General features: G+C 42.7%; 1 protein-coding gene and 1 long non-coding RNA gene across 2 annotated transcripts in view; one reads left to right on the top strand and one right to left on the bottom strand.

The window, feature by feature from the left end:
* Positions 1–5,569: 5,569 nt before the first annotated feature.
* On the bottom strand, positions 5,570–12,441 carry LOC140680501 (uncharacterized). Its single transcript, XR_012051859.1, has 3 exons — positions 11,478–12,441; positions 10,544–10,622; positions 5,570–6,873 (listed from the first exon to the last, which is right to left on the bottom strand). It is a non-coding gene; the product is annotated as an uncharacterized lncRNA (long non-coding RNA).
* Positions 12,442–16,392: 3,951 nt separating this feature from the next.
* The window catches only part of BARX2 (BARX homeobox 2), a 33,230-nt gene continuing 25,364 nt past the window's right edge, over positions 16,393–24,258 (top strand). The window contains exon 1 of the mRNA XM_002192350.6: positions 16,393–16,917. Coding sequence (XP_002192386.1) covers positions 16,707–16,917 — 211 coding nt within the window. The 5' untranslated portion in view covers positions 16,393–16,706. The remainder of the gene's footprint in view (positions 16,918–24,258) is intronic.

Raw genomic sequence — 24,258 nt, 5'->3', positions numbered from 1 at the left:
AAAAGCGAAGGCGCAAACGATTACAGAGGAAGTTCATTCAGCTTTAAAAGCTTTTAAAGTTCAACACTAGGATAATAAGCAAGACTTCTTAGCCCTCTCCCTTTCTGCTATGAGTAAAATGCACAGTACAGTCTGCTTAACTCCTTCTCTGCCAGTGGCAAGGGTGTTGGTGAAGAGATAGGGGAAAAAAAAAGGAGCCTTGTCCATGAAAAATACATCTGTTCTGTATTGATAAGAGAGCATGAGATACTGAGAGTATAATGATAAACTAGAAGTCTGTCCTGGGTACTTTCATAGTCCTTTCCTCTTCCAGCATTTCTCACAAGAAAATGTTAGCCATGCAGCTGCTGGAAATTGATTTCTTGATGGATTTCTCATTAAAGAAGGGATTGATGCTGAGAATGAAATCTTAATTTGTGTCTGGTGGTGAGATAAATTATGACTGAACCTTTCTCTCTTCTCACAGATTAATTCTCTGATTCTTAGGGATGTCCTGTGCAGGGCTAAGAGTTGGATTGGGTTATCCTTGTGGGTCCTTTCTAGCTCATATTCTATGATTCTGTTAAAGTGTTGTTCTAGGCTCTTTCAGTATGTAAGAGTTTCTCCTTTTCATTTCATTCCTCTTGCTGTAACAGTGAACTTGCCATGGTTGTTTCCTTGTGCTGGACACCATCAGGGCAGGGCTGAAGGTGAAGCTGATGCTCCTGTGCCATCACAAGTGTTCCATGTGACGAGGAGCCCCCAGGGCTGGTGTGCTGGGATCTATGCCAAGGAGGTTGAATAACCACTGACACCAGTGGCAAAGGATGTGGAATAATTAAACAACTGTGTCTCATTGTAGCTCATGACAGTTTCCAGATGCTGCTGAAAGTGATTCCAGATGTGTTCTTTGGAACCTTTGGCTGTTGAGAGCACCCATGTCTTGGGAGGGTGAGAGCACATCCTCTTCTCGAGATGCACGTGGCATCCCTGCCTTTCTCCCTTAGACATGAGAGGTCAGCAGCACTTAGAAATACACCCACAGGGCAAAACATTTCCCTGTGCCTCCAGTGCCTCTGTTGTTCCAAGAGCTCACAGATGTGCACAGCTGTGCAGTTGAACAGGGCACAAAGGGTTGTCTCTGCCTGTCACCTCTAAACCCTTTTCCTTGGGCCCACTGTGTTCCGTGGTGGAGACGCACAGACCAAAGCGACCTTAGTGATTCTCTTGTCTAGCAGCACAAGGCAGGAGTTCCTCCTGGTTCGCCGCATATCCTTGGTTTCCCTGGCCTGATACCCCCCTCTGCTGTTCCCTGTGTTCCTGACACTCGGCATCCAGCCCCAGGCAGCTCCTGCACTCTGCGGTGACTCCGGAGCGGGGCCGGAGCTGGCGCGGCCGCGGAGCAGAGGCGGCACGGCGGGCGAGGCTCACGGAGCAGGAGCGAGTCTCCAAAGAGAGAGCCTAAAGCTCCGCGTGGGGAAGGACTCACAAGTCGGAGCTCAGCTCTGGGAACCCCAAACTCAGGAGGTGGAGGTCACTCTGGTACTGGTTGCAAGCACTTCTCTGTTTCCCCACCTTTAGGACACCAGCTCCCCATCTCTCTCTTAGTGCTGGGTTTAAGTGATTTCTTAAGCTATGCAGAATTGATTTTTTTTTTTTAATGATAGTTTATGCACTCAGTACCAGTGTCATTAAAATTCTTTTGTCCTTCCACGCATGAACACTTCTAGGCTGAGACTGGTTTATATTTTAGTGGTTTTAAAGTAACAAATGTAACGAGTGCTAGAATCATGGGAGAATATAGGGAGGAAGAGGAGTGTTATTGGTGCTCATTCCAGCCCCTTCACTGCACTGTGCAAACCTCCCAGTATGAAGCAGGCAGGCAGCTTTCCCAAGGCGTTTGCAGGGTAAAAGTATTCCATCTGACTTCTGCCCAGGATGTGGCAGGGGAGGAAAGGGTCTTCATCAGCTGTGAGGGTGCCCCAGAGAAAAAGAATAACATCAGAGTGTAAAATCTTGGTGAAAGGGAGACCATTTTTATTGCACATGGATTCAACATCCTGCACAAAGGATGTTCATCCCAACTGGGTGCCAGCCTAGAAAAAGCACTTTGAAAAAACAACTAAATGCACTACAAAGCAAAATAATAAGTAGAAGTATTACAAATAAAATGCCAAACAATCTTATTAAATCAGCACTTAGATGCTAGAGCTGAATGCATTCAAATTAGATATAAAACTTTGATGTTGCAGTGGCATACCTCAGCACACTTGTGAATTCCCTGTTACAGGTGCCATCACATGAAGGCTTTGTGGATAGTTTTCTAAAGATGCTATTTCACCCCAGAATCACCAACCAGAGCAGTCCAAGGACATCTGCATTAAGCCAGTGGATAACTTTATGGTACATGCCTGGACTCCATGAATGTGCTGCCATTGCTTGGTAGAAGGGTGACTGGAAAAAAGGAATGAGAAGGCCGGGCTGAGACGGTTCAGAACATGTAGTCCACGCTTCCGTCCATGGAAGGAAGTGGCTGGTGATTGTTCCATGAGCCTGGGTAGCCCTCTCTGTGGACATTTTTTTAGAAACACAGTTACACCAGTAACAACACAGTGCCTGGTCAGTTAAAATGGAATTGGCTTTAATGGTTTCCTTTTCAGCTCGAATATATGGCTACAAACTGCCCTGTCCTCCCAAACCCTGAATCAGCCTGTGCCCACCCAATGTTTTCTAGTGCTTTTAGGAATATCATACTTTGACTGATGGAAATCAAACAGAGCTGAGTTCTGTGTGGACTAAATTGCAGGGAAGACCATTAGTGTCTTCCCTTCTTTCTGGGACACAAGAATGTGACTCATGAGGTGGTTCCTGTCTGTGATGAAGAACTATCCAGAAACATGGATATGCAGGATAGTCCTGATATTCCTGACGGGCAGGAACGAGGATGAGGCTGGTAGTGACTTAGGAACAGAAGGAAGCAATGACCTGGATTTAGGCAAGATAGTTTCTATAACAAGTGTAAAAAACTAATCCCAGGCTTATTCCCTAGTCTTCTATTCCCCAATTTTCTATGGTATTTTCTATCCAACACTGTTACTGTGAGCCTATTGCTCCCTAAGTGTTTTCATAACTCCTTTGAGCAGAAGGATGCAGACTTTGGTTGTGATTTTTATTTGGTTCAGCTGGTGAACCTGTCCTTGGCTTGTCAGGAGATAAGGGGAAATGCTCTATTTAGATGAGCAGAGCTCCTGCAGGGAAAGGCTATGACACAAGACATCTGGTTACACTTGGAATGTTGCCATGAAAATCACAGTTATTTTTATTTCCCTGGACAAATCTCATCCTTCATCTTTGTCTCCAATTCCCCACATGTTTTTAAAAAAAAAAAAAAAAAAAAAAAAGTTGCCTGATCTGTGAGTGTTGGAGAATGAATCCACAACTACTTGTAGGGCACTCAAAGGCTGTGGAAACAAGCTTGAAGAAAAGCCAGTCTATAAAGAGAGTGATGAAGAACACAGGCCAATGTAAACCATTCCTTGGCTGTGATGCGGCTCAGTTTTAATGACTCATGGTCTCATGCAGTGTGAAACAACACCTTGGTTTCTGATAGAACAATAGTTTTATGTTGCATCCTGCATCCAGTGTTCCCAGACATGTACAAGGAAAGGCAGTTTTATGTTTTATACACATTTGCTTTTCAACCTTCAGAAAGATTTAAAGGGGGGGTTTATTCCAAATCTGCAGCAAAGCCAGTGTTTCTTCCTTAAGATTAGTAATTAGATCCTGTGGCAGCACTTAAATATTTTGGTGATGGGTCCTTAGATTAGATAATCAGATAGGAATGCACGATAATAAACTGAGCAGACAGGGCCATGTGCTGAGTTAGTCGTTATCGCTTCAATCCAGGCTGAATTGTGTGAACACACCAACACTAAAAAGACATAAAAATAAAGTGGGCTTCTTAAAAATAATGCTGCTTTTTTCTCTCCAAAATTGATTATATACACTTGTTACACTAGAACAATCCGGAAGACAGGACAAGGAATATGTCATTTTATCCTTTCCTGTCTTTTGCTGAATTCATAAAAGATTGCAGCTTTGAATAGATATGATGATACTCTGAAAGTCTAAATTATGTTCTATTAAGAGCTTTATAAATGGGCCCTCCATGAAATAGTTCTGATGGCAGTGAGGCAGGCTATGTTTCAATGGATATCAGTTGGAGCTCTGCTGCCTCCAAACACAGGATTGGACACTTGTAGAGGGGAACCCGATCCCAGAAAGGCCCTGCGGGATGCCATTCACAGTTATGATTAGAAATGTCCCAGGAATGTGTGGGGAAGGATGAGTGCACAGCCTGCCTGAGGTAGTGCCAGCATGGTCTCCAGCTCTCTCCAGAGGAGCCAGATGGCACTGTCTCTTTTTCCCAGTGATTTTGATTTGATAAGGTTGCCTTTTCCATGTGTTCCACAGTAACAGCTCCCTCAGTCTGACTGCAAAGGACCTGGGAGAAGGGGAACATCTGACTCGAATCTTTGCTGTGGGATTCTCTCAGGATTGTCTGCTGACTCCACTCTCCAGTGCTGGCATCTAGCACCATTGTGCAGCACTCCAACAGCACACGGACACCACACTGGACCTTCTCAGCCTGACAGCCAAATTTCCATTCCCATCTTTTTCCAGGCTCTCTGGCAGCTAATGAATCTTTACAAGAGGTTTTCCTTCCTTTTGCCAATGTAATTAATTTAAAGTCTTGAGATCACTTTACAAAGACCTAATAACACTGCAGCAATAAAAATGTAGTTCTGAGGGCTAAATCAGCCAACAAGTTACCGGCTGAGAATAATTTCTTTGACTATTTGTCATTACCTCCCTACATGCTTTAATTACTTTTTTTCTTGACATGCAGACTTTGTGATTTGCCTAACATATTTACCTTTGAGCTTTATTCAGAATGAGCCCTAACACAGTTTTGGATTAATTGAATATATATATATTTAATTTAAATCCCGTTTTTAAAAAAGACCTGCAGCTGCAAATTTTGCCAGAAGGTGGAACTGACGCTCCATCTCCCAGCAGCTGCTCCAGCGCAACTGGCAGGAATGCACTTAAAAGCCTTGGATTCAGTTAGTCCTTTCCCTCTTTCTCTCGAGGCAGCTGCTGGAAAGAATTCTGTCTGACATTCTGAAGGGATTCATTATTCTGTTAGATCCATTTTACCAAAATCCAGTGATCTAGACATCATAGTAGGTCTGAAGGGACTTTTAGTACTCATTTAAAATCGTGAAGATTTCATTATTACAGATACTGCCTGAAAGCTTTATTTGTTCAGTCTTTTGGTACTTTAGTTTCTCAGCAGTCAGAGTTTGTCAGGCAGAGCTGTGACTATTTCTAGTAACAGAACTCACGGATCTGGTACTTTTAGCAGAGTGTCAGCACATTTTACAATGAATTATTGGGTCATATTATTCAGTGAGAGCCCATTCCAGAGGCATTGATCAAGATTCAGACCCTGCATGTGAAGTTGTTCCTTTTCAACTGTATACCGAATTTTCCAGAGAGCTGTCAAACCAGAGAACAGCAACAAAAAAGGTGTGCTGCAACTTTCCTGGGGTCACAGTGCAAGTGGCAAGTGGCACAGCAAGAATTGCATCCACCTCCTGAAACAGAGTTCTTTGCAGACAGCACTGTGCCTTCCCATGGCACAGCAATTAAATGTCTTAATTGTTCAGTTTAGCAACAGATCCATTATCTGTCCCTCCTGTTTTTTACTTCTCTCTCCCCTCCCTTCACCCAGAATCTCAAACCACAGCCAATTCTGTACCTCTTTTTGGGGAAGAGAAGTGCTCAGAGAGACTCACAGCCTTAAATGTAATGGAAACATTTGCTAATGAATGAGCCCTCATTATGGACGTTACAAGGAAACACTTAATTGACAGCGGCCACCAGATAACAGGATTTAATTAATAAATCTATGTGGCGTCACATGCACCACAGGAAGGGATTACAGGGGTTAAAGTGTCTGTCTGGTGGACTTTTATGGAAGAGTAGTAGTGTTGCCTGTCTTTTAACATGAATAACCCACGTGTCTGTGACCTAACACTTGCAAAGGCAGCCCCATCTGGGTGTTTGAACATGGCTTGGATGGCATCTGAAGCACACCAAAGGCACAGTTGTTTTCTTGCCTCTCCAGACAGCATCTGGGTTCCTATGCTGCTGTCTATTCCACGGCACACAGGGCCCTGAGTTGGACAAACAGACTTCTCAAACTCTGCAGTTGATGACCGGGTCATTAGTGCCTCAGACAGGCTGTCAGCAGCCACTCCCCTATGGGAGCATGCTCCCAAAATGGGGACTTGATAATTGTATTGATAAACTGATGAAGCTTTGCTGACCTTCCCCTACTAATACAGTGACTCCATACCCAGTGGGGAACAATGCTCTGGGGATTCCACAGCAGCCTGTTAGGGACTATGGATTACTGTCACTGTGACCTGCAAGCTGTTCTCCATGTTTGCTGTGTGATGTGAAAAGGTCACAGGGAGTACAGGACTCCTGATCAGTTTGGTGTTTGGTAGCACTGGAAGGTACCATGCCAAGGGCAGGGGCTGGAACAAGGTGAGCTTTAAGGCCCCTTCCAACCCAAACTATTCTGTGAGTCTGTGATTGTCATCCTCTTCTATTTGCACGCTCATTTTAGAGTTGAAAGTGTTTGTTTATGACACACAAAGGGGTAACATTCACAACCACCAGCCCAGGAACACTTACCCATTCTGCTCCTGCTTGGATGCACATCAACCTCAGAAATCCCTGCAGAGGGGTCAGAAAGCAGCAGCTGCCCATGAGAACCTTTGCCCAGGAGAGCTGTACCTCCCAGTATCAGCTGGCCAAGCCCTGTGGAACCAAACAGAACCAGCCCCACTTATCCCAGCCCACGGGCCAGGCAGCACATCTCCTGTTACCTGTGTGTGCAGAGTGACAACTAGGCAAGAGGAGAACAAAGTCTCTCTGACTGAAGTGGTGCCTCAGACCCAGAGAGCCCTTTGGGACATGGCAGAGTTTTTTGTGCTCCTACACACAGGAGCATCTTGGAGCAATGTGGCCATACCAGTTCTGCTGAGAACAATTAGGGACAGGAAACTCTTTAACCTGCTCTTTGCCTTCCCAGCAATCAGTTGTGGCTTACCAGTACAACCCCAGTCACCATTCTTTGCCTGAATGAAGATGTCATAGTATTATCATTTAGTATAGATATTTTAAAAATAAATTAAAAATCACTCTAAGTTGAAAGGAGCAACTTTTCTCAAGGATGCAGGTCTTAATTGTTAGCCAGTTACTTATTCAACCAAGAAAACACCTGGACCATGGAGACCTAATTAGCAGGTGATTATTCTCAAGCTTTGCCTTATCTGGATCACAAGGTATATCTTTATCCTCTATCAGTAAAATCCTATTGCAGGCAATGGAACAGGAATCATCTGTTAAACTGGATCCTGTTCACAATCCCAATATTCTGGAAGAATGGGGGTTTTCACACTCAGGTCTGCAGAAACATCTCACTGCAATTACTTTATTACTATTAATCACTATCAGGCCATGAAGGAGTAGTAATAAGTTGAAAAGAAACATGATTTACTATGAAAAATTGTGTATTTTGATTTATTCTCTAGCTGCAGCTGAATAATTTCTTTATGCTCTCTTAATAGGAAACTTTCCATAAGCCTTGACCTTTGTTCCATGTGTTAATGTACATACCTACTTTAATGCTTCTACATTAATATTCTTTTAGACTTAGAGCTACAGCTTTGGTAAACCATGATTTTCTTTAATACAGAAAGCATAGAATAGGACACAGAAACAGATTAAGACTAAGGAGTCTCCAAGTGCTCCCCGGCCCCTGTAGCTTATAAGGAGATTTCCTGCCTACACCAGGGATCCATAGCTGATGAAAATAAAATTTTGTGTGAGCTGGAAAGACTTCAGAAACTGAGTCTCAGAACATTGTTTTTTCAGAACTAAGAAATACATTAATGGGAAATTTAGAATTGAGGGGGAAAAAAAACTCTGTATAATAAAGAATGATCTATAATAATATGCCGTTACTATCAGAGCTCAGTCCTTTTTTTTCTTCATGGCATCCTTCTAGGCCAACATTGTGTAACTATAGCCTATATAAACTTGTTTAACATTAACCTTGCCTATTTTAACAGTTAAATCACATTGTTTTCAAGTGCTGAGATTAACATTGTGCTATTAACATAATATAACTGGCAATCATAACTATTGGAGCTCTCTTAGACTGTCCTGTCCCCTTCTTACAGTGCAGAAGGCACTTGGCGCAATGATCCCTTGTTACTGCTTGCAGATGGAAGTGCAAGGACTTGGACATCTTATGAAAAGGGGAAGATGAACTTCCTTCTGTTTATTTATCTTTTTTTATTCTCTTCCCTATAGCTGGAAGACTTTCACAGCAGAACATGAAGTCCTGACTGGGGAAGGAAGATGTTGCCCCAAAATAAAAGCATAAAATGGAGCTAAGCCATGAAGAATTTAAATGTAAAATATTAGTGCAGTTAAGTAGGAGCATCTCTGGAATATAAAGAAATGTTAGTGGCAGAATGATGGCAGACAGGGAGCAGGAACAAGCTTTCAGGCTGAGTCTAGAGACCTTTATTTTCTGTGTTAAAGATACTCTGCAATTGCTGCTGTTTCCTCCAGCAGGAGAGTGGAACTTTATCTACCCTGGGAACTCTTGGAAATGGGTGGAAGGCAAATGAGAACAATTCTGCCTTGCAAGCAGACACGACGAGGATCTGTGCAGTCTGGGTTAAGCCCTGAGTGAAAGACACTGCTCAGTTATCAGCTGAGACAGCCCCAAGGCTCCCAGCAGCTGTAAGATCCATGGCAGTAAGGATTAAAGTCTTTCAGAATGCCATTGGAAAAGGACTGGGGAAAGCAGGCAAGGAAATAAGTAATAATGAGAAGAAAAACAGCTCAGGATCAAGCGTAAAGCTGAGACTATGGGCAGAAAAATGGGACAACTGTGTTAAGGGACTTGGGGGTGCTTCTTAAATAAGGGGATTGGACACACTGGGCACATATACCAGTTGTTTGATGTCCAACTTCCCCCTTGCACTGATTACACATTGAAAGCTCTGGGGATTAACTATTGGCACCAGGGTCTTAACAGCTACATGTATTTGAACATCCTAATTATAGGGAATGGCAGTGGAATTAGAGCTGATTCCTCCCTGTTCCTCAGTGGCTGGTTTGTCTGATCCCAAGGCTGGGGTAAGGGCCTGTCTCTGCATGGAGCTACAATTACCCAAAAATCTCTGTCTGCATTGTAGGGAAGGGAAGTGAGGCAGAGCCTGGAGCTAAGCAGTAGCAAAACCTGATGGATTGCAGATCCTGCAGGTGCCTCAGTGCTGTTTAGCAATCTCAAGTGTGACAGATTTGCTTCTAGAATAGCACTGGTACAGCCAGGTTGCTCTTCAGGTTCAAACCTTTTAGTCCAGGGCTGCACTGAAGGTTTCAGTGTTCTGAGCTGGGGCTGAAGACACTGAGTTCTCTGCAGGCAGCCCCATTGTCAATGCAGTGTCCTCTGCAGCATTCCCAAACCCCTGGATGTTGAAATATGTTGAAATACCCAACTGCAGCAACCCAGGCAACAAATCCTTCTGGGAATGGCACAGTTCTCCAGCTCTGGTGATGAAATTGATTCCTGAGCTCTTACACAGGTAAGGATTCTATGACTTTGTGGAAGGTCGAGGAATGACACAGAGCATCATAGGGAGCCAAACTAGGCACATTAAATAGGAGAGACAGTCCTCTGTGTTTCAAGCCCCAAACCCTGTCTTGGCTCACTTCCACACACACAGTCAGTCCTCTGCCTGCTCCTCAGGAGGGTAAATTTGGCTGGTATCTCTGGAAAGGGCTTCTCACTGTAGCTTGTTTAGAAGGAATTAATCTATTTATAGGCATGATCAGGCTCTTCATCTCTGTCTTTCCCTTAGCATTAGGCAATGAAAATCCTGGCCTTACCTGTGGATGCAGGAATGCTACAGTTAATTTTGGTATGCTCTGTTATTTATTGAGTCCCAGAGCCCCTGTGTCTCCTTGTTTGTCCTTGTATTAAGTACAAGTTCATCTACAGTGAACTGCAGCAGCGCAGCACCTTGTAAGTGAAGAGCAAGTCCTGGGCTGTTCCAGCATACTGGGATAACTGGGCTTCTGGCTGGCAGCTCCTGGCCCTCTGCATCCTGTCAGGAGGGGAGGCTTGAGCAGTTCCTGTAGGACACTCAGCCCCTGAGCTCTCTGGAAATGGGGGTCCTGGTTTCTCTTGGATGACTGTACAAAGATCTATCTGCAGGTCTGGACTGGGGTTCTGCAGAGCCCAGAATGATGAAGGCTGTCTAGAAACCAGTAATAAATATCAGAACTTGATGGCATCAATAACTCCCTTCGGGCTTCTTGCAGGCTGAGATAGTGGCAGATTGCCAAAATTACTTAACGTCCTGGAACACCCATTCCAGTATGAATAGGTTTCTTGTGTACAACTCACATGATCCTGGTGTTTTCCTGGTGTCTCTATGGAGATTGGAGACATTCTTCTGATCAATTGGTTGTGGATCTTTTCTTTGCTGATTTCAGGTAAATTGTCATGTGGAAAAAAAGAAAGCAGAGATAATCCTCTGAATAATGAATAAAGCATCAGTCACAGAACACCAAAACATCCTGGCTGTTTTATAGAAGGCGTTGCAAATATTTTTATTTTTTCCTTTTTGACACACTACCAGCTTGGCAGAGATTTAGCAAGACTTGTGCAAAAATAATTTGCCTTAGGCAAAGCTGGATGAAGTATTCACATGTGGATCCTCATCCAAATGAGTCTGGAGCATGAATTAAAGAGTGAAGTAGTGTTAGATTTGGGAAGCCTTCCCTGCCAAAAAATTGGGGGTGTCTTTTGAAAGATGTTCCAATTTAAAACACTCATTCTCATGAGATTAGGTACTTCCCTTCACAATTGGCTCCAGTCGCTCTAGAAAAATGAGTTAAATGAGATTGTTGTTATCTTGGCCATATTAAAATAGTTGTCTCTGTTTTCACTGGCATCCCAGAGAGGACAGCAATATGGGTAGGAGGAGGATGATGGTTGGGTGCTTCCTTCCCTTTAAGGGTGGATTGTGGAATTAATTGGAGAAAGGGGAAAAACACTGTTTATTGTCCCATGAATATTTGAGGTGACAAGTAGGGGACCAGGTGTTTCTGCCTTGCCCAAACTGGACCCTCAGGTGGCACAGGATGTTCCTTTCCATTCCTGGTTGCCACTCCCAAACTTCTTAGCCCTAGTTTATAAATCCAGAATGTAACCTCTTAGCTATAGCCTGGAAAAACAAATCCCACTTGCTGAAAGATGGGCTCTGTTCCTTGGCATAGCCTCTGGTGTACGTGGTATCTGTCCAACTCCCAGAAAATCAGAGCCACCCCATAAATACCTCTCTAGATGCCTTCTGTTCTGCCAGTGGGTCTGTCTCAGGATTCATAGTGACTTACTCCTTCTGGTTTAGTTCCTTGGTGCCCTGTGTAGTGGCACAGCAGTTCCCTGGGAGCTTATGGAAATACTCCAACTCCAGTGCCAGAGTCTGGTTGCAGGGTTTTGGTAGCAACAGGTAGGGAAGGAGAAGTTGCTCAGGTGTTGTGTGTCCTGCAAAGAGGTAACTGGAAAAAAATTAGCACACTCCCTCACAGCCCCCAGTGTGCTATGGGGGAAAAAAATGAGGTCACAGAGAAAAATTCTGGGATTTAGATTCTGCTCTGCCTGGATAGGACATGATGGTGAGTGAGAGCTGGCTTCTGTCCCAAGCATTAACAGAGCGAAACTTTGCCTCAGTTTCTCTGCATGTAAATCTGAGACCATATATAGGTCTCCTTTTTAAGAGGTTTTGTGAATGTGTAATGAACTTTATGGCTTGTGTGTTCTGAGCCTGCTATCAGCACTGATAAAAATGGTTATTAGCTGTACTATTACTTTAAATCAGAGCATCTTAACTAATTTGGGGACTGGCCAGTGGCTCCAGTCACATGATGAATACCTTATACTCTATTTCTAGGTGATTCAAAGTTGGCTCTAGGCAAGGGAGATTAGGTTTAGGGCTTGAGGCAGAGCAGGAAATAAAACAAAGGTGTCCCAATTGATAGTTCAGCTTTCAGTATAATTTTATTGAAGAAAGTAACTCAAGCTTTGGTTTATTCTGAGCATGTCAAGGACACCTTTGTAATGTTGCTGCCCTAAGCACAGGGCTGCCCATTAAGGGACAAAACTGGAGCCAGGAATGGTTTGGAACCACACAAATGCTGCAGCATCACAGTGGGGGGATAGGGAGTAGGAGAGGAATCAGTTGGACTCAGAGTGAGGCCTGGTGACACTCAAAGAAGTGGCAGACAGATTTAAGGTGACAGGGAAAATAATGTAATTGAGGATTTGAGACGGGCTACATAGCTTTGGGGACTGAAAAAAAATTCTAATGAAACTGCTGGGCTTGGAGCAGTCATGTACCATAGTCACTTAGGCCAGGAGTGAAATTTGATTGTATAGATAAGTTGTGAGCAAAGAGCCCCCCCAGAGGTGATGGGGGTGTGTAAGCTTATGCAGTTGCTGCTCTGCAATTTCTGTTTCCTCGGCTGCTCAGAGGTATCATCTTATCATCTGCAAAGGGACCAAGGTAAAGTTTAGGGTCAACAAACACTTCAGTTTCTTTTCCATTCTCTGCCTTTACAAGGCTTTCCAGGAGGCAGGGAGGAGACCATGCTCACAGGTGTCTTTCTCTCACTGACCATTTCTGTCAGGGGAAGGCACAGGACTGAGGGGCTCACTTGGCCACCGATCAGGTGGGTTTTCCTTCTATGTGCATGTGTTGCATGTTTTACACTCTCCCTGGTTTAAAAAAAAAAAAAAATTCCTGGGCAATGCCCTTTTCTCTGGCATGGGGCAGATACTAGAAACTCATTTTATTTATGTGAGACATATGCTGAGATCTTTTACTCATAGGGATTTTTATGCACTGAGACCTTTCACGCTGAGAGGACAAAGCCTCTGGATTCCCTGGAGCGAAGCACTGGCCCGTATTGTGCCTTCCTCTTTCTAGCCACACATTCGATTTTTCTATACTGGATCAAGTATCAAGCCCAATATCATGCTGAAAAAGGCATACACTTGAGATCAGAGTGTTGGTGTTTAGCAGGACTGATTATGTCTGTAAAAATCTGTTTTCAAAGGTGGTTGCATTTCACTGGAAAGGGGACTTTTCTAGTGATTAAAAATGGTAATGTCAGGGGCTTGTGAAAGGTGTCTTTGCCCTTTTGATATAGAAACAGGAATTCAGACTAAGAGCCAAGAGACTTTCAGACTTTGGCACTTTATTCATCCTGCCCATTCTGTCAAAATAAGTTTACATTTTAAATTATTGTGGAAACTGGAAGCTGAAAATCCAACAGACAGAATTCTTCAGGCAAACAATCCCAGTGTTCTCGGCAATATACAAATGCAGCAGCAAAGTGATCACAACCAGCTGACTCTGCCCTAAGCGGAGCCACTTGGGTACTACCTAAATCACAAATTTAGTAATACAGCAGCAACTTAATTCCTCTTCCCTTAATCACTGTCTCTCATGGTAATGTTTGTGCTGGGACTAAGCAAGTCAACTCAAAGGTGCTTAATCATTTTCCCAAGGTGCACCATGCATGTGGGGCTCTGGCACTGCATACAAAAGGCCTGGTAGCAAAGATTGACTCCAAATTAAAACAACTTGTCTCCAGAAACCCAAGTTTAGAGAGTGTACTGCCGTATCTCTCCTGACTGAACACAACTGCCCTCCTGGACAATCTATTTCCAGCTCTCTGGTGCTGGGCTGACCTCCCTGCTTTTCCTTAGAAATTTTTACTGACTGACAGACTTACAGCAGTTCTATTTTCCTCAATTCTGATTGCAGAAATTCTTTAGTCAGTAAAATGGAGGCTCGTGTCCCTTGGATTAATTCCTGCTTGAAAAAGAGAAGAAATCCTGGTCCCTGGCTGCCCAGCAGCCGTTCGTGGTGTGCAGGTGCCGGCCTGGGGCACAGACTGTGTCAGATCTCCTGCCCTCCAAACCTTCCCGAATGTGCCTTTCACTTTCCAGCCTCTGTTCCAGCTCTCAGCCACAGGAGAAAGCTCAGGGAGAAGCACTTCTCAGCAAGGCTGTTCTACATAGGAAGGGTCCTGGGGCTCCAACAGCTGCTCGGGGTTTGAGTCGCCTTGGCAGATGTTCGCTATTCCAGCCACTTCATTAATTTTGGAAACAAAACCCCTGATTATTCCTGACCAAAGCACCCCCTTTTTGATTGACAGCCAGTGTGTGTTTCATCCGACATAACCCACCGTATTGCTCTGACCACTTACTTTTAAAAAAACATTAATAAAAAGAAATAAAGTTTCTAGAGATGTGTTAGTGTGGGCTAATCCCACCTGCCAGTTCATATGCTTGGGCTCAGGTGAGGACATTACATTTCTAGAGTATGGACAGAGGTGCCAGCCACACACCTCTGGATATTCAGCCCTTCGGATGTGAGAAAGAAACATTTAAAGACAAGCAGAGTCTCTTGTCCCGTGAGCTCAGAAAGCCCATGGTTTGCTTCCCCTCTTGATTTCTGGGTTGGATCTAGTCAAGCTCCTGGAATACTCTTCAGGAAACATTCCTCTGCTGTGTTGTGTCAGGTTTTTCAAAGGCAAGAAAAGCAGGATAAATTTGAAGTGGGGGTAGGGTGGGCTGCAGCTCCTGGCCAAATCCCGAGGTAACGTAAGTAATAAAATGCCATTTGCTGCTTCTTTGGGGCTTAAATCAGTGGATTGCTTGCTATTGCCTCCAAAATATTCTTTGCAATAATTATCAGCAATACTAATTGCTGAAGCTAATGTTGCTGGAGCTAATGTTGCTGGTAATTACTTAGTTTCCTAAAAGAAAAAGAAAAAAGAAAAAAAAAGTGTCTGAAAAAGACGAAGAAAATGTGCTCCTGAAATGCTTTATGTCTGAATGAAGAGGTGAGTCCTCATAAAACTACAGTCATAACAAAATCAGTCCATCTGCTTAAATGGCTGTACTTTGTTTAGGAATTAAAGCAGCAAGTTTAAGTATTTTAGAAAGAGTTACAATGTCATGGAGGAGAGAATTTCTTGAATTCCGTAGTTGTTATAAATCTAGTTAAATCCCTCATCATAAGATCACTATGGTTTCTCAAAATAAAAAGAAATAAAAGCATTTCCAAACTATTTTAAATGAGAATGCCATCCCAATGGTTCAAAATTAGCAAAACACTTTGCTTTACATGCGTTTCAATATAATTTGCTGTGCTATATTTAAAAAAATGTAATCAGGTTTTAAGAAAAAAAATTTAAAGGATATATCGAAAATCTGATATATTTTTGCATCTGCCTTCCAGTTTTGTCAGTGTATGGACAATGCAAGCATCTTATTTTGAGTCTCTATAAATGAACAACTGTATTGCTGAAGTTAAATGAAATTTTGAATTGAAAAAAGTAGTGCTTTCACAAAAGAGGTTAAAGATAGTTTACAGTGTTTTGAAGGATTAAAAAAAAAATACAGTTAAAAAAATAAAAGTGGTTCAAATCATTGATGAGAGTTTGAAATGGTTGTTCCCTTTTGCAAAAACAGATTGAGTTGTCTGTTATTAAAATAAGCATTTGCTGCCATTTGGATTGCCAAAGCATGAGAACCGAAGGATGTCTGATAACTTTTTGTAGATTGTATTTAAATCCTTGTGTGAAACCTGTGAGTAATAATTTTTGGAGGGTGGTAAATCTCCATAATGAGCATCTATTTATCCATTTAAAGTTAGTGACCTGGCTGTGGGTTCTGGAAAACCTGCAGCAAACAGTTAATCCAGGGGATTCCTCCTGATACACCTTTCCATGAGTAGGGTGTCCTGACGATTCCTGCTGGAGGCCACGGAGATGAGAAATAAAATTCAGCCCACAGCCTGGTAGGAAAAGTTCCAGTGAGGAAGCCTCAGCACCCCTCAGCAGAAGGGGCTGAAAGCTCAGCTTTACAAAAATCCAGCTGAACCAAACAGGGATCCGCCAGAAAATAATCTCAGACGTGGGGTCCAAGTAACGCCGCTCCGGAGAAAAATAACTGCTACACACTGCTCCTAGGCACGGCACCTCTCAACAGGACCTTCCCCGTCTGCCGCTCTCCAGCATTTTGCGGCTCGGGAATAGTTTTGACGCCGGTCGGGGAAAGCTGTGGGGGCCGGGGCAGCACTCTCCTCCGGCAGCCCGCATTTAACTTTTTTAGATAATTACAATCTAGGGAAGAGGAGGAGGAGGAGAAGAAGAAGAAGAAAAAAAAAAATAAAGGCCACACACCCCAGTATCTTAAAATAGCGAGCAGGGAGGGGAAAGGAGCGGCGGATCCTCCCAGCGCGGCGCAGGGTAACAATGGTGCTGGCGGGGAGCAGCGGGCGCCCTGATTGACAGCCCGAGCCTCCTAAAAAGGCCGCGGAGCGATGGGAGAGATGCTTATCGGCGGCTTTATATAGCGGGGAGCGGCGCCGCGCTGCGCGGCCGAAGCGGCGGGGACAGCGCGGCCACAGCGGGGACAGCGGGGCAGGCTCGGCGAGCCGGGCGCCCATGCGAGCGGGGCGCGGCTCCGGCCGGCCCGCAGGGGTCCCGCCATGCACGGCCCACCGCAGCCCCGGCCCGGCCCGCAGCCCCCGGCGCGGCTGCCCGCGCCCGGCCGGCCCAAGGCAGGCAGGAGGCGCTACAAGACCTTCATGATCGACGAGATCCTCTCCAAGGAGACCTGCGACTACTTCGAGAAACTTTCCCTGTACTCCGTGTGCCCGTCGCTCCTGGTCCGGCCTAAGCCGCTGCACTCCTGCGCCGGTAAGCCTGACCGCAGCGGGGATGGGGCGGGCGCGGAGCCGGGGCCTTGGGCGAGCGGCTCCGCATCTCCCGCTGCTTCCCCCAGAGCCTGCCTGGACCAAGCCCGGCTTTCACACTCCATCCCCGCTCCCTGCACTGCCAGCGCTGGGATCCTTAGTTACTGTCAGTAACCAGCAGCTATCAGTTAGTTACTGTCACTTTTTAGTTGCTGTCAGTGTGTAGTGGTGGGGTTCAGCCCAGTGATCGTCAGGGTGTGCATTGGAGCCAATATATCATAATATATTGGCTAATAATGAGTTAAGGAGATCTGCAAGAGTCCAGCTGCTTTAGAAATCGTCCTTAATCTTAGGCTCGTTGAAACCTCCAGTGTTTTTTTCATTATGTCTATGTGAGTGCAAAGGAATTAATCAAAATATTGTGAAAAGGAAAAAAAAATCTATAGAGGTACAGTTTTTCTACCCTAAATTCTCTTTTTCTTTGAAAGAACGTAGGTTATTTCTAACAGCAAAGATGGGAAAATACTTGTAAAGATTTTGCAGACACCACAAATAAATACGCACAAACGGCTCTGCCCTGCATAGGCAACACGATAAGCAATCAGGTCTTGACCGTGGGCATTATAAAATTTCACAAGCAGACTGATCTAATGTGGGCATTTAAAAATTCACATTAAAAGTAAAAATAGTATTCTTAGAATACATTCCAGATTAAAAAAAATATTTTTAAAAAATCCGTTTTTATGGTGAAGCAGGCAGTTTTCCAGATTTCTGTTCGTTTCATAAGGCCATACTTCCAATGGTGACACATAATGTGTCAAGAGAAATGAGGTGATAAAACTGCAACTTAAAAATACATTCGTCAAAAAATCTTATCTATTGAAAAATATTTGTAAAGGACTAATTACCAATAAAAATCATACCTATTTCAAGGTCACAGAATTATATTTTTCCTCTTTCTCTTTGCTGGAAATGTTCATTTTGCCCTAGTATTAGGTGGTGTTTAAAACCTCAAGGCCTGTACTTCAGCTTAGGTTTGCTGGTTTAGTTTGAGGTCTTTTATTGCTGTAAATAAATAAGAAGGATCTTTTCAGCTCTTAGCAGAGCTGTGCTGATAGAAAACTTGCTGTTAGTGTACCCTAAGAGTTTGACAAAGAGAATAAATCCTTGCTCCAAGCATAAATCTTCCTTCAACCTCAATATTTATTTTGTAAATACTAGTTATTAAAGATCCAGGAGGGATTAGGAAGCTGGATCGGAATTAAGACCCATGATGAACAGCTTTTGGGAAGAAGTTGCATGGACAATTTGATCCTCCATCAACATTAGTTTCTTTCAACCGATTTGTGCGTGATGTCCCTTGCCTTCCCTAACTAATCACTGACATATTTTGTATAAGAACTAGTTGTTAATCAAGATATTGCTGGCAAAGAAATTTTTGAGAGCTGATCCCTCACTACTGCGTAGTGAAATTCAGTGCTTGGCCAAAACGTCCTGAAGGGGTTTGGTGTGTGGCAGTGACGCACGGAGCGCCTGATTCTGCCTGCAGACCTCAATTCACCAGGCTAAGGACACCAAGCCTCTTGGCTTTTTTCTCTTTCTGTACAGAAAGAGGAAGAATTAGAACAGAAAGTCCCTTTAGCACCCAGAATGAATATTAACCTGGATATTATCAGTGTCCAGAAGCATATACAGCTACCCTAATAAAAATTACTGTCTGAATGTCACCTAATAGATCCCTGGGATTTTTGATGGGTGAGGTGCTTCCTAGCAGCTGGTTTGACTCTCACCACCCCCCATGGAAAAAAGAGAATTTTTAAAAATACATAGTTCTGAGTCAAGTATAGCAAGTATTGTCTTTGCAAGAGTGATGTTCAGTAAATAATCATTAATAATCCTCATATGATTCAGCAGTGGATTGAGAGTGATGCTAGTGAGTCTCTTGTGGTTACTCCTCAGTTAAAGCCTTATTTCTCTTTGTACCTGGGATCTTTAATGAATTTGCCCTCAAGGTTCTGTTTCTAGCCCAAGCTCTGGCCTGTCCCTGTGTCAATCCAGGTTGGGAGTATCTGCTTCTAATGGACTAAGCTGTATGGAATTGCAGCACTTGTGAAGTACAGAGAGAGATTTGCTTGTGGAATTAAAATCACAGAGGAAACTACTATCAAGTCCACACTTCAAAACTTAGTGTGGATCGAAACTTAGTCAGATTCTAAGGAGTATAGGCATAATTCAAGTCTTATGTGTATTTGGCAATGGGAATTTTTTTAAATTAAAGGAAACTATTGGCTAAGAAATGGACAATACCGCAAAAGATATCTAAATGTGAAAAAATTTGAAAAATACCCAATATAAATCTGTAACTAAACTAAACTAAAATAAAAAACCAAACCCACAAATACACACACACACAGAGTGAAAATAAACTAAAAAACCCTTCCCAAACTACTTGGGGGCTAAAGGCTTCAGAAATATAGCACTATATAAATACTGTATGGCATTTAACTTTCTGCTTGAGTTTCCTTTGCCTCCAGAGTTCGTCAGGAAGGGAGTGAGCACTTGGCCTCTTCATGATCTAAAAAAATGTGTCTTAACCTAAACCACGGAGATTTGTTACCGTAGCATCACAGCTTGGACTTGGGAGCGTTTGAAACAGTGATGATTAATGAGTTACTCCAGCTAAACATCTCCTCAGTGGCTTTTTCTCAAGGCAAGAGTCAGGGTTTGAGACATTTTCATGGACTAAAGAGTTAATATTTCTTTCATCTTGGATGAAGTCAGAGCAGGCTGATATGCCTTTATAATTTATTTGGAGCTGAAAGATATAAGATGTACATATCCAGTGTTTGTGTTCAACAACATCCCTAGTTAAGTGAAGAGAGATGAGAAAACTTTGCTAACCCAATAGAAAAGAGTTTTTCTTTTGGCTCTGATGAATTGCTGAATATTTAACTGAGTGCATGTGAATTGGAACTAAACAGATTAGTCAAGTAGAAGCAGAAGGAGGTGGAAGAAGTGTTTAGGACTTTTCTGGTGCATCTTGAGGTCAAAGATTGACATTTTAGTTGTGAGGAGCATTCGTGAGGTCTAATGCAAAGCTCACCAGTGTCACCGGAGAGATTCCCATTGAAGACAGCTTGGAATAAACTCCAACCCATTTTTTTTTTTAAAGAAATCTGCAATTCCCTGTGAGAATGTTCCATCAATAGTTTAAACTTTGGCATGTGAACATGTATTGTGGTCTTTATTCAGCCAAAAAAACAAGACTAAATCAATAGCAAATCTGTAGCAAAATCCTAGTCTGGGTTCAGAATCATTAGCATTACAATCTTAAAGACTAGAAATATTTTCAGATGGTAATTAATACCATTAATACTTTGCGTTATGACTTTTTGGGCTGCGATGACTGAGTGAAAATACTATTTATCTTGTTTCATGATACTTATATCTTTATTAGCTTTTCATATAATGTCACCATTGTTTAATTTGTATAAGTAACAATACATTGTTCATATGCTTGGTTTGTTACGGTGATTGCTGATGGCTGCTTTTTCGCTGAGCAGAGTCCTGTAGGAATCACTTTTCAAATTTTAATTTTAATTTTTCAATTAAAAATATTTGTAGGCAAGCCTACTTCAATTCTAATTTGTTTCCTCTAATTTTTGTTATGTTGGTTTAGTGATAGATTTAGAATCCAGTTGCCTTATTGGTAGTTTTGTGCATGATAAAGAATCAAAGGACATAGTGTGCAGTGTTACAAGGTCAAAAGAAAAGCTCCTTATTTATCAAAGGTACTAAAATAGTTTGAAAATGAAAACTAGGCAGGGGTGTGAAGGAGAGTAGTTTGCAATCCCTGGTCTTAGTGGAATTTGTGACATTGTGCATCGGTAATCAGTAATATTGGTATTGGATGGCCTTTTAAAACTCTCCAAATTAATTGAGATGGCTGGATTAGAAAGAATTACGTTGCCTTCAATCGCAGAGTTCAGTTATTTCAGCAAAGTTGGTAATAAGAATTGTTAATTGTCTGTGATGTGTATTCATTTGTACCAGGCCCTATTCCAGCTCACAAAAAAAACCCTCAAATTTGAATGTGTCTTAGTGGTTTATAATTTAAATCCTAAGGAGCAGCAGAGTAATTTATTTCTGTGCCAAGTTTTTTTACTAGTCCATATCTCAGGTAGGGCTGTGCTGATTACTTTTTAATTGCTATACCAGAACAACACCTTGCAAGGCAAAAATATACCTTGGATCATTGTGGCCCTGTTCTTTTCTGAGACAATTGTCTGCTAAAATATAAAAGATTTACCCATGTTTTCGGGGAATTGTTCTGAAGAGATTCTACTGCTACATGTACATTTAAAAGCACCTCAACTTCAGGAAGTGAATGCAATCTTAAGTTTCTCCACTTGTTTTTTTTGCTTTTTTGAAAATTTACTACTCTGCTTGCTGGTCTGTGTCTTTAAAGAACATTAGTAATTATTATTTTTTGCCCTCTTTAAATTATTTTTGGGATTTTTAGTTTGGCGATTGGATTTTTTGGTTTGTTTGGGGTTTTTTTTTCTTTTTTTTTTTTTTTTTTTTGTCTTCAAAACATTCAGGATATGTGTCATTGGGATTTTAACGTATGCAGCTATCTAATATAGAATTGTTCAAATATTGGATTCTTCTCTTCCAATTCCATGTCTGTCTTCTGTTGTTTTATCTTAGGATGAACTTGGGAGCTGGTTATTCCAAAGGGATCTTTTGAATTGTCATTTTCCTCATATAAATGATATTGTCTGGATTAAATTTAGCGGTACCTGCAGCCGCTAGGGCCTTTGGAGAATCATTGCTTGGGAGATAAAGCATGAAGTTTGGCTCTTCTGGTCCTCACTCAGTCTCCTCAGCCTTTTTAGGAAACCATGGTGAGAAAGTAGATTTATTGTGATTTACAACAGCTGAGTTTTTATGTGCAACCTCACAACAAAAGATTCCTTCTGAATATCGTCCAAAAGGCCTTGATACGGGCAAGGCCTGATTTTGCTGTGGGACGTGACTTAAAATTGGGGTGGAAGCCATTTCTTTTGCTCAAATACCTGCTGAATCCTCTCCTTTACACTGAACAGATTTTGTTATGGAATTCCTGGGGGAAGGCAAAATGCTTGGGAAAAGAAAAGGGAATCCATGTAGTGCGTGTGTTCTAGCACAGGGAAAAACGAGACGCCATCCATTCATCATGTTTCCAGTCTGGAGCATGACAGCTGGATAAATCCCACTGAATAAAGCTGATGTGGAGTGGTGGGGGCACCTTCTGCCAGGCTCACTTGGGCTTGAGTGCGTCCCACATTCCCTGAGCCTGGCATCTGCAGCTGGGGTTGGACGCTGCCGGGAATGCAACGGTATCCCAGGCAATAGTGCAAGGTCTCAGAAAGAGTTTTGCTTCTGTGCTGTGTGAAGTGAGTGCTCAGGAGATTCTACATGTCTTAAACAGCTCCTGAGTCCGTGAAAAACCTGTGTCCCAAAATGTTGAGGGAAGCAGGCCAAAATGAATCTGTGTGTTTATACAAGAGGTGCCAACCTAAATTGCAGAGCTGAAAATGTCTCTGTGTGGAAATCTGCATTGCTGCAAGGCTGTTTGGGATTTTTGCTGATTATTTGTGCAAATATATGAAGAAAAAAAAAGATACTTTGAAAACTGGCTGTATTTGTTTGGTTTAGCTTACAAAGAATTCTATAGTTGAGTAGCAAAAAGTAAAGGCAAAATTCGAAAGTAATTATATTGATCCTGAGAAATACAAATTGCTTCCTCTGTAGATATCTTTGATCCAGTATTTGTGAAGCTATTGAGTATTTTTAATAGATATAAGATAGGTCAGAGATTACATTTCTGCCTAGAAATGGCAGAAGGTGCAGTCACAGTTACGCTGCTGTCTCTGGGCATTCCTCTGAAAACCTAGAAAAGTCAGGATTTCCTGTCGGGACTGTCTCCCTGCTCCTGTAGTGGCATTTATTCAGCTGCAGCATTGGGAAAATCTGAGTTTTCTCAAACTCTCCAAAATTCCATCTATTTTAGCCCTACAAGGGAAAACCTGTCTTTGGATGGAGGAGCACTTTATTAACTGAGGTAAATGAAACAAACCTATGAACTGAAAGTGATTTCCTCTGTAAGTGCTGTAGACTGGGCACAACAGTAAATTTTAAGAAGCCTAGTGCTTTTCAGGGTGCCCATCTTGGGTTTTAAATGTTTTGATGTCTTTAGCAGAAAATCTAGTTCAGAAATGCCCAAAAGTGCCATATGGGGGATAATAATAATGGGCTGGGTGTTGATAAATGGATACTTGGAGAAATGCCTGTTAATTTTTTCTGTTGGATTATATGCAGTACTAAATGTGGCGTTTCAGAAGGAAACCCAGATTCTAATCTAGTTTTGAAAGCAGATTTCAGGACTGAGCAGAGAAATCTGGCTCTAAAGAAATTTCAGTGCTAGATATTAAAATATCTGTAGTAAAGACTGACTTTTGCTGTCTTATCTCGGTATTGTTAATAGTGAATAAAAGGATTTAATGAATAACAAAACTACAGTGAACAAACCAGAAGATCACACCCCAGTGATTGCTATAAAACCTATTGTGGCAAGTAATCAGCATTGTGGTTGTGGTTGGGCGTGAATAAGCATTGTGGAGGAATGCTATAATAGGAGGCATCAATGAATCTGGGATTCCACTGGGAAAATTGACACCTACGCCTCATTTTCTAAAGCTCACAGCTGGCACTGAAGCAGTTTAAATCCATCTGCACAGTGAGTTAGGTTTAAATGTAGCACTTTGGTTAAAAGTGTCCTCAATTTGGCCCCTGCTCATGGGGACTGTGCAGTGCAGACCGTGTGCCATTGTTATCTTGAGGACTTTTATTTAACTTGCTTCTGCAGAATGCAGGAAAAGACCATCTCATCCTGTATAATCAATGACCCTCAGCATTGCTGCCTTCAGGACAAGCTGGGCACGAACAAGAGCAAAAATCCTTGCTGGGGAAGGTGAGGAGGAGGAATCAAGAGCGTTTGGAGCTGATGTGTTGTGTGGAGCTCCTGTCACCCCACCAGGCTCGGGGAGCAGAGCAGGGCAGGATCTAAGGAGCCTTTGTGGGTTTTTTTCTGCTCTGTTGAGCGGGACATTTCTTTGCCATCAGGGTGCAGCTCCCTGGATCACAGCTCTGGCAATGTAAGGGTCAGGGTGTTGATCCACCTCCAGGATGGATTTGCTGCTGATAGGAGTGGTGTGAGCAGGTTTGGGTGATGGAACAAAATCTGTGCCTTTCCAGCTCAAAGTCACTTCCATGTCGTCAGTGCAGGCCTGTGGGGAAGGCA

Source organism: Taeniopygia guttata, chromosome 24 (genome assembly GCF_048771995.1).
Source record: "Taeniopygia guttata chromosome 24, bTaeGut7.mat, whole genome shotgun sequence".
Classification (NCBI taxonomy): domain Eukaryota; kingdom Metazoa; phylum Chordata; class Aves; order Passeriformes; family Estrildidae; genus Taeniopygia; species Taeniopygia guttata.
This window is presented reverse-complemented; position numbering and strand designations above follow the sequence as displayed.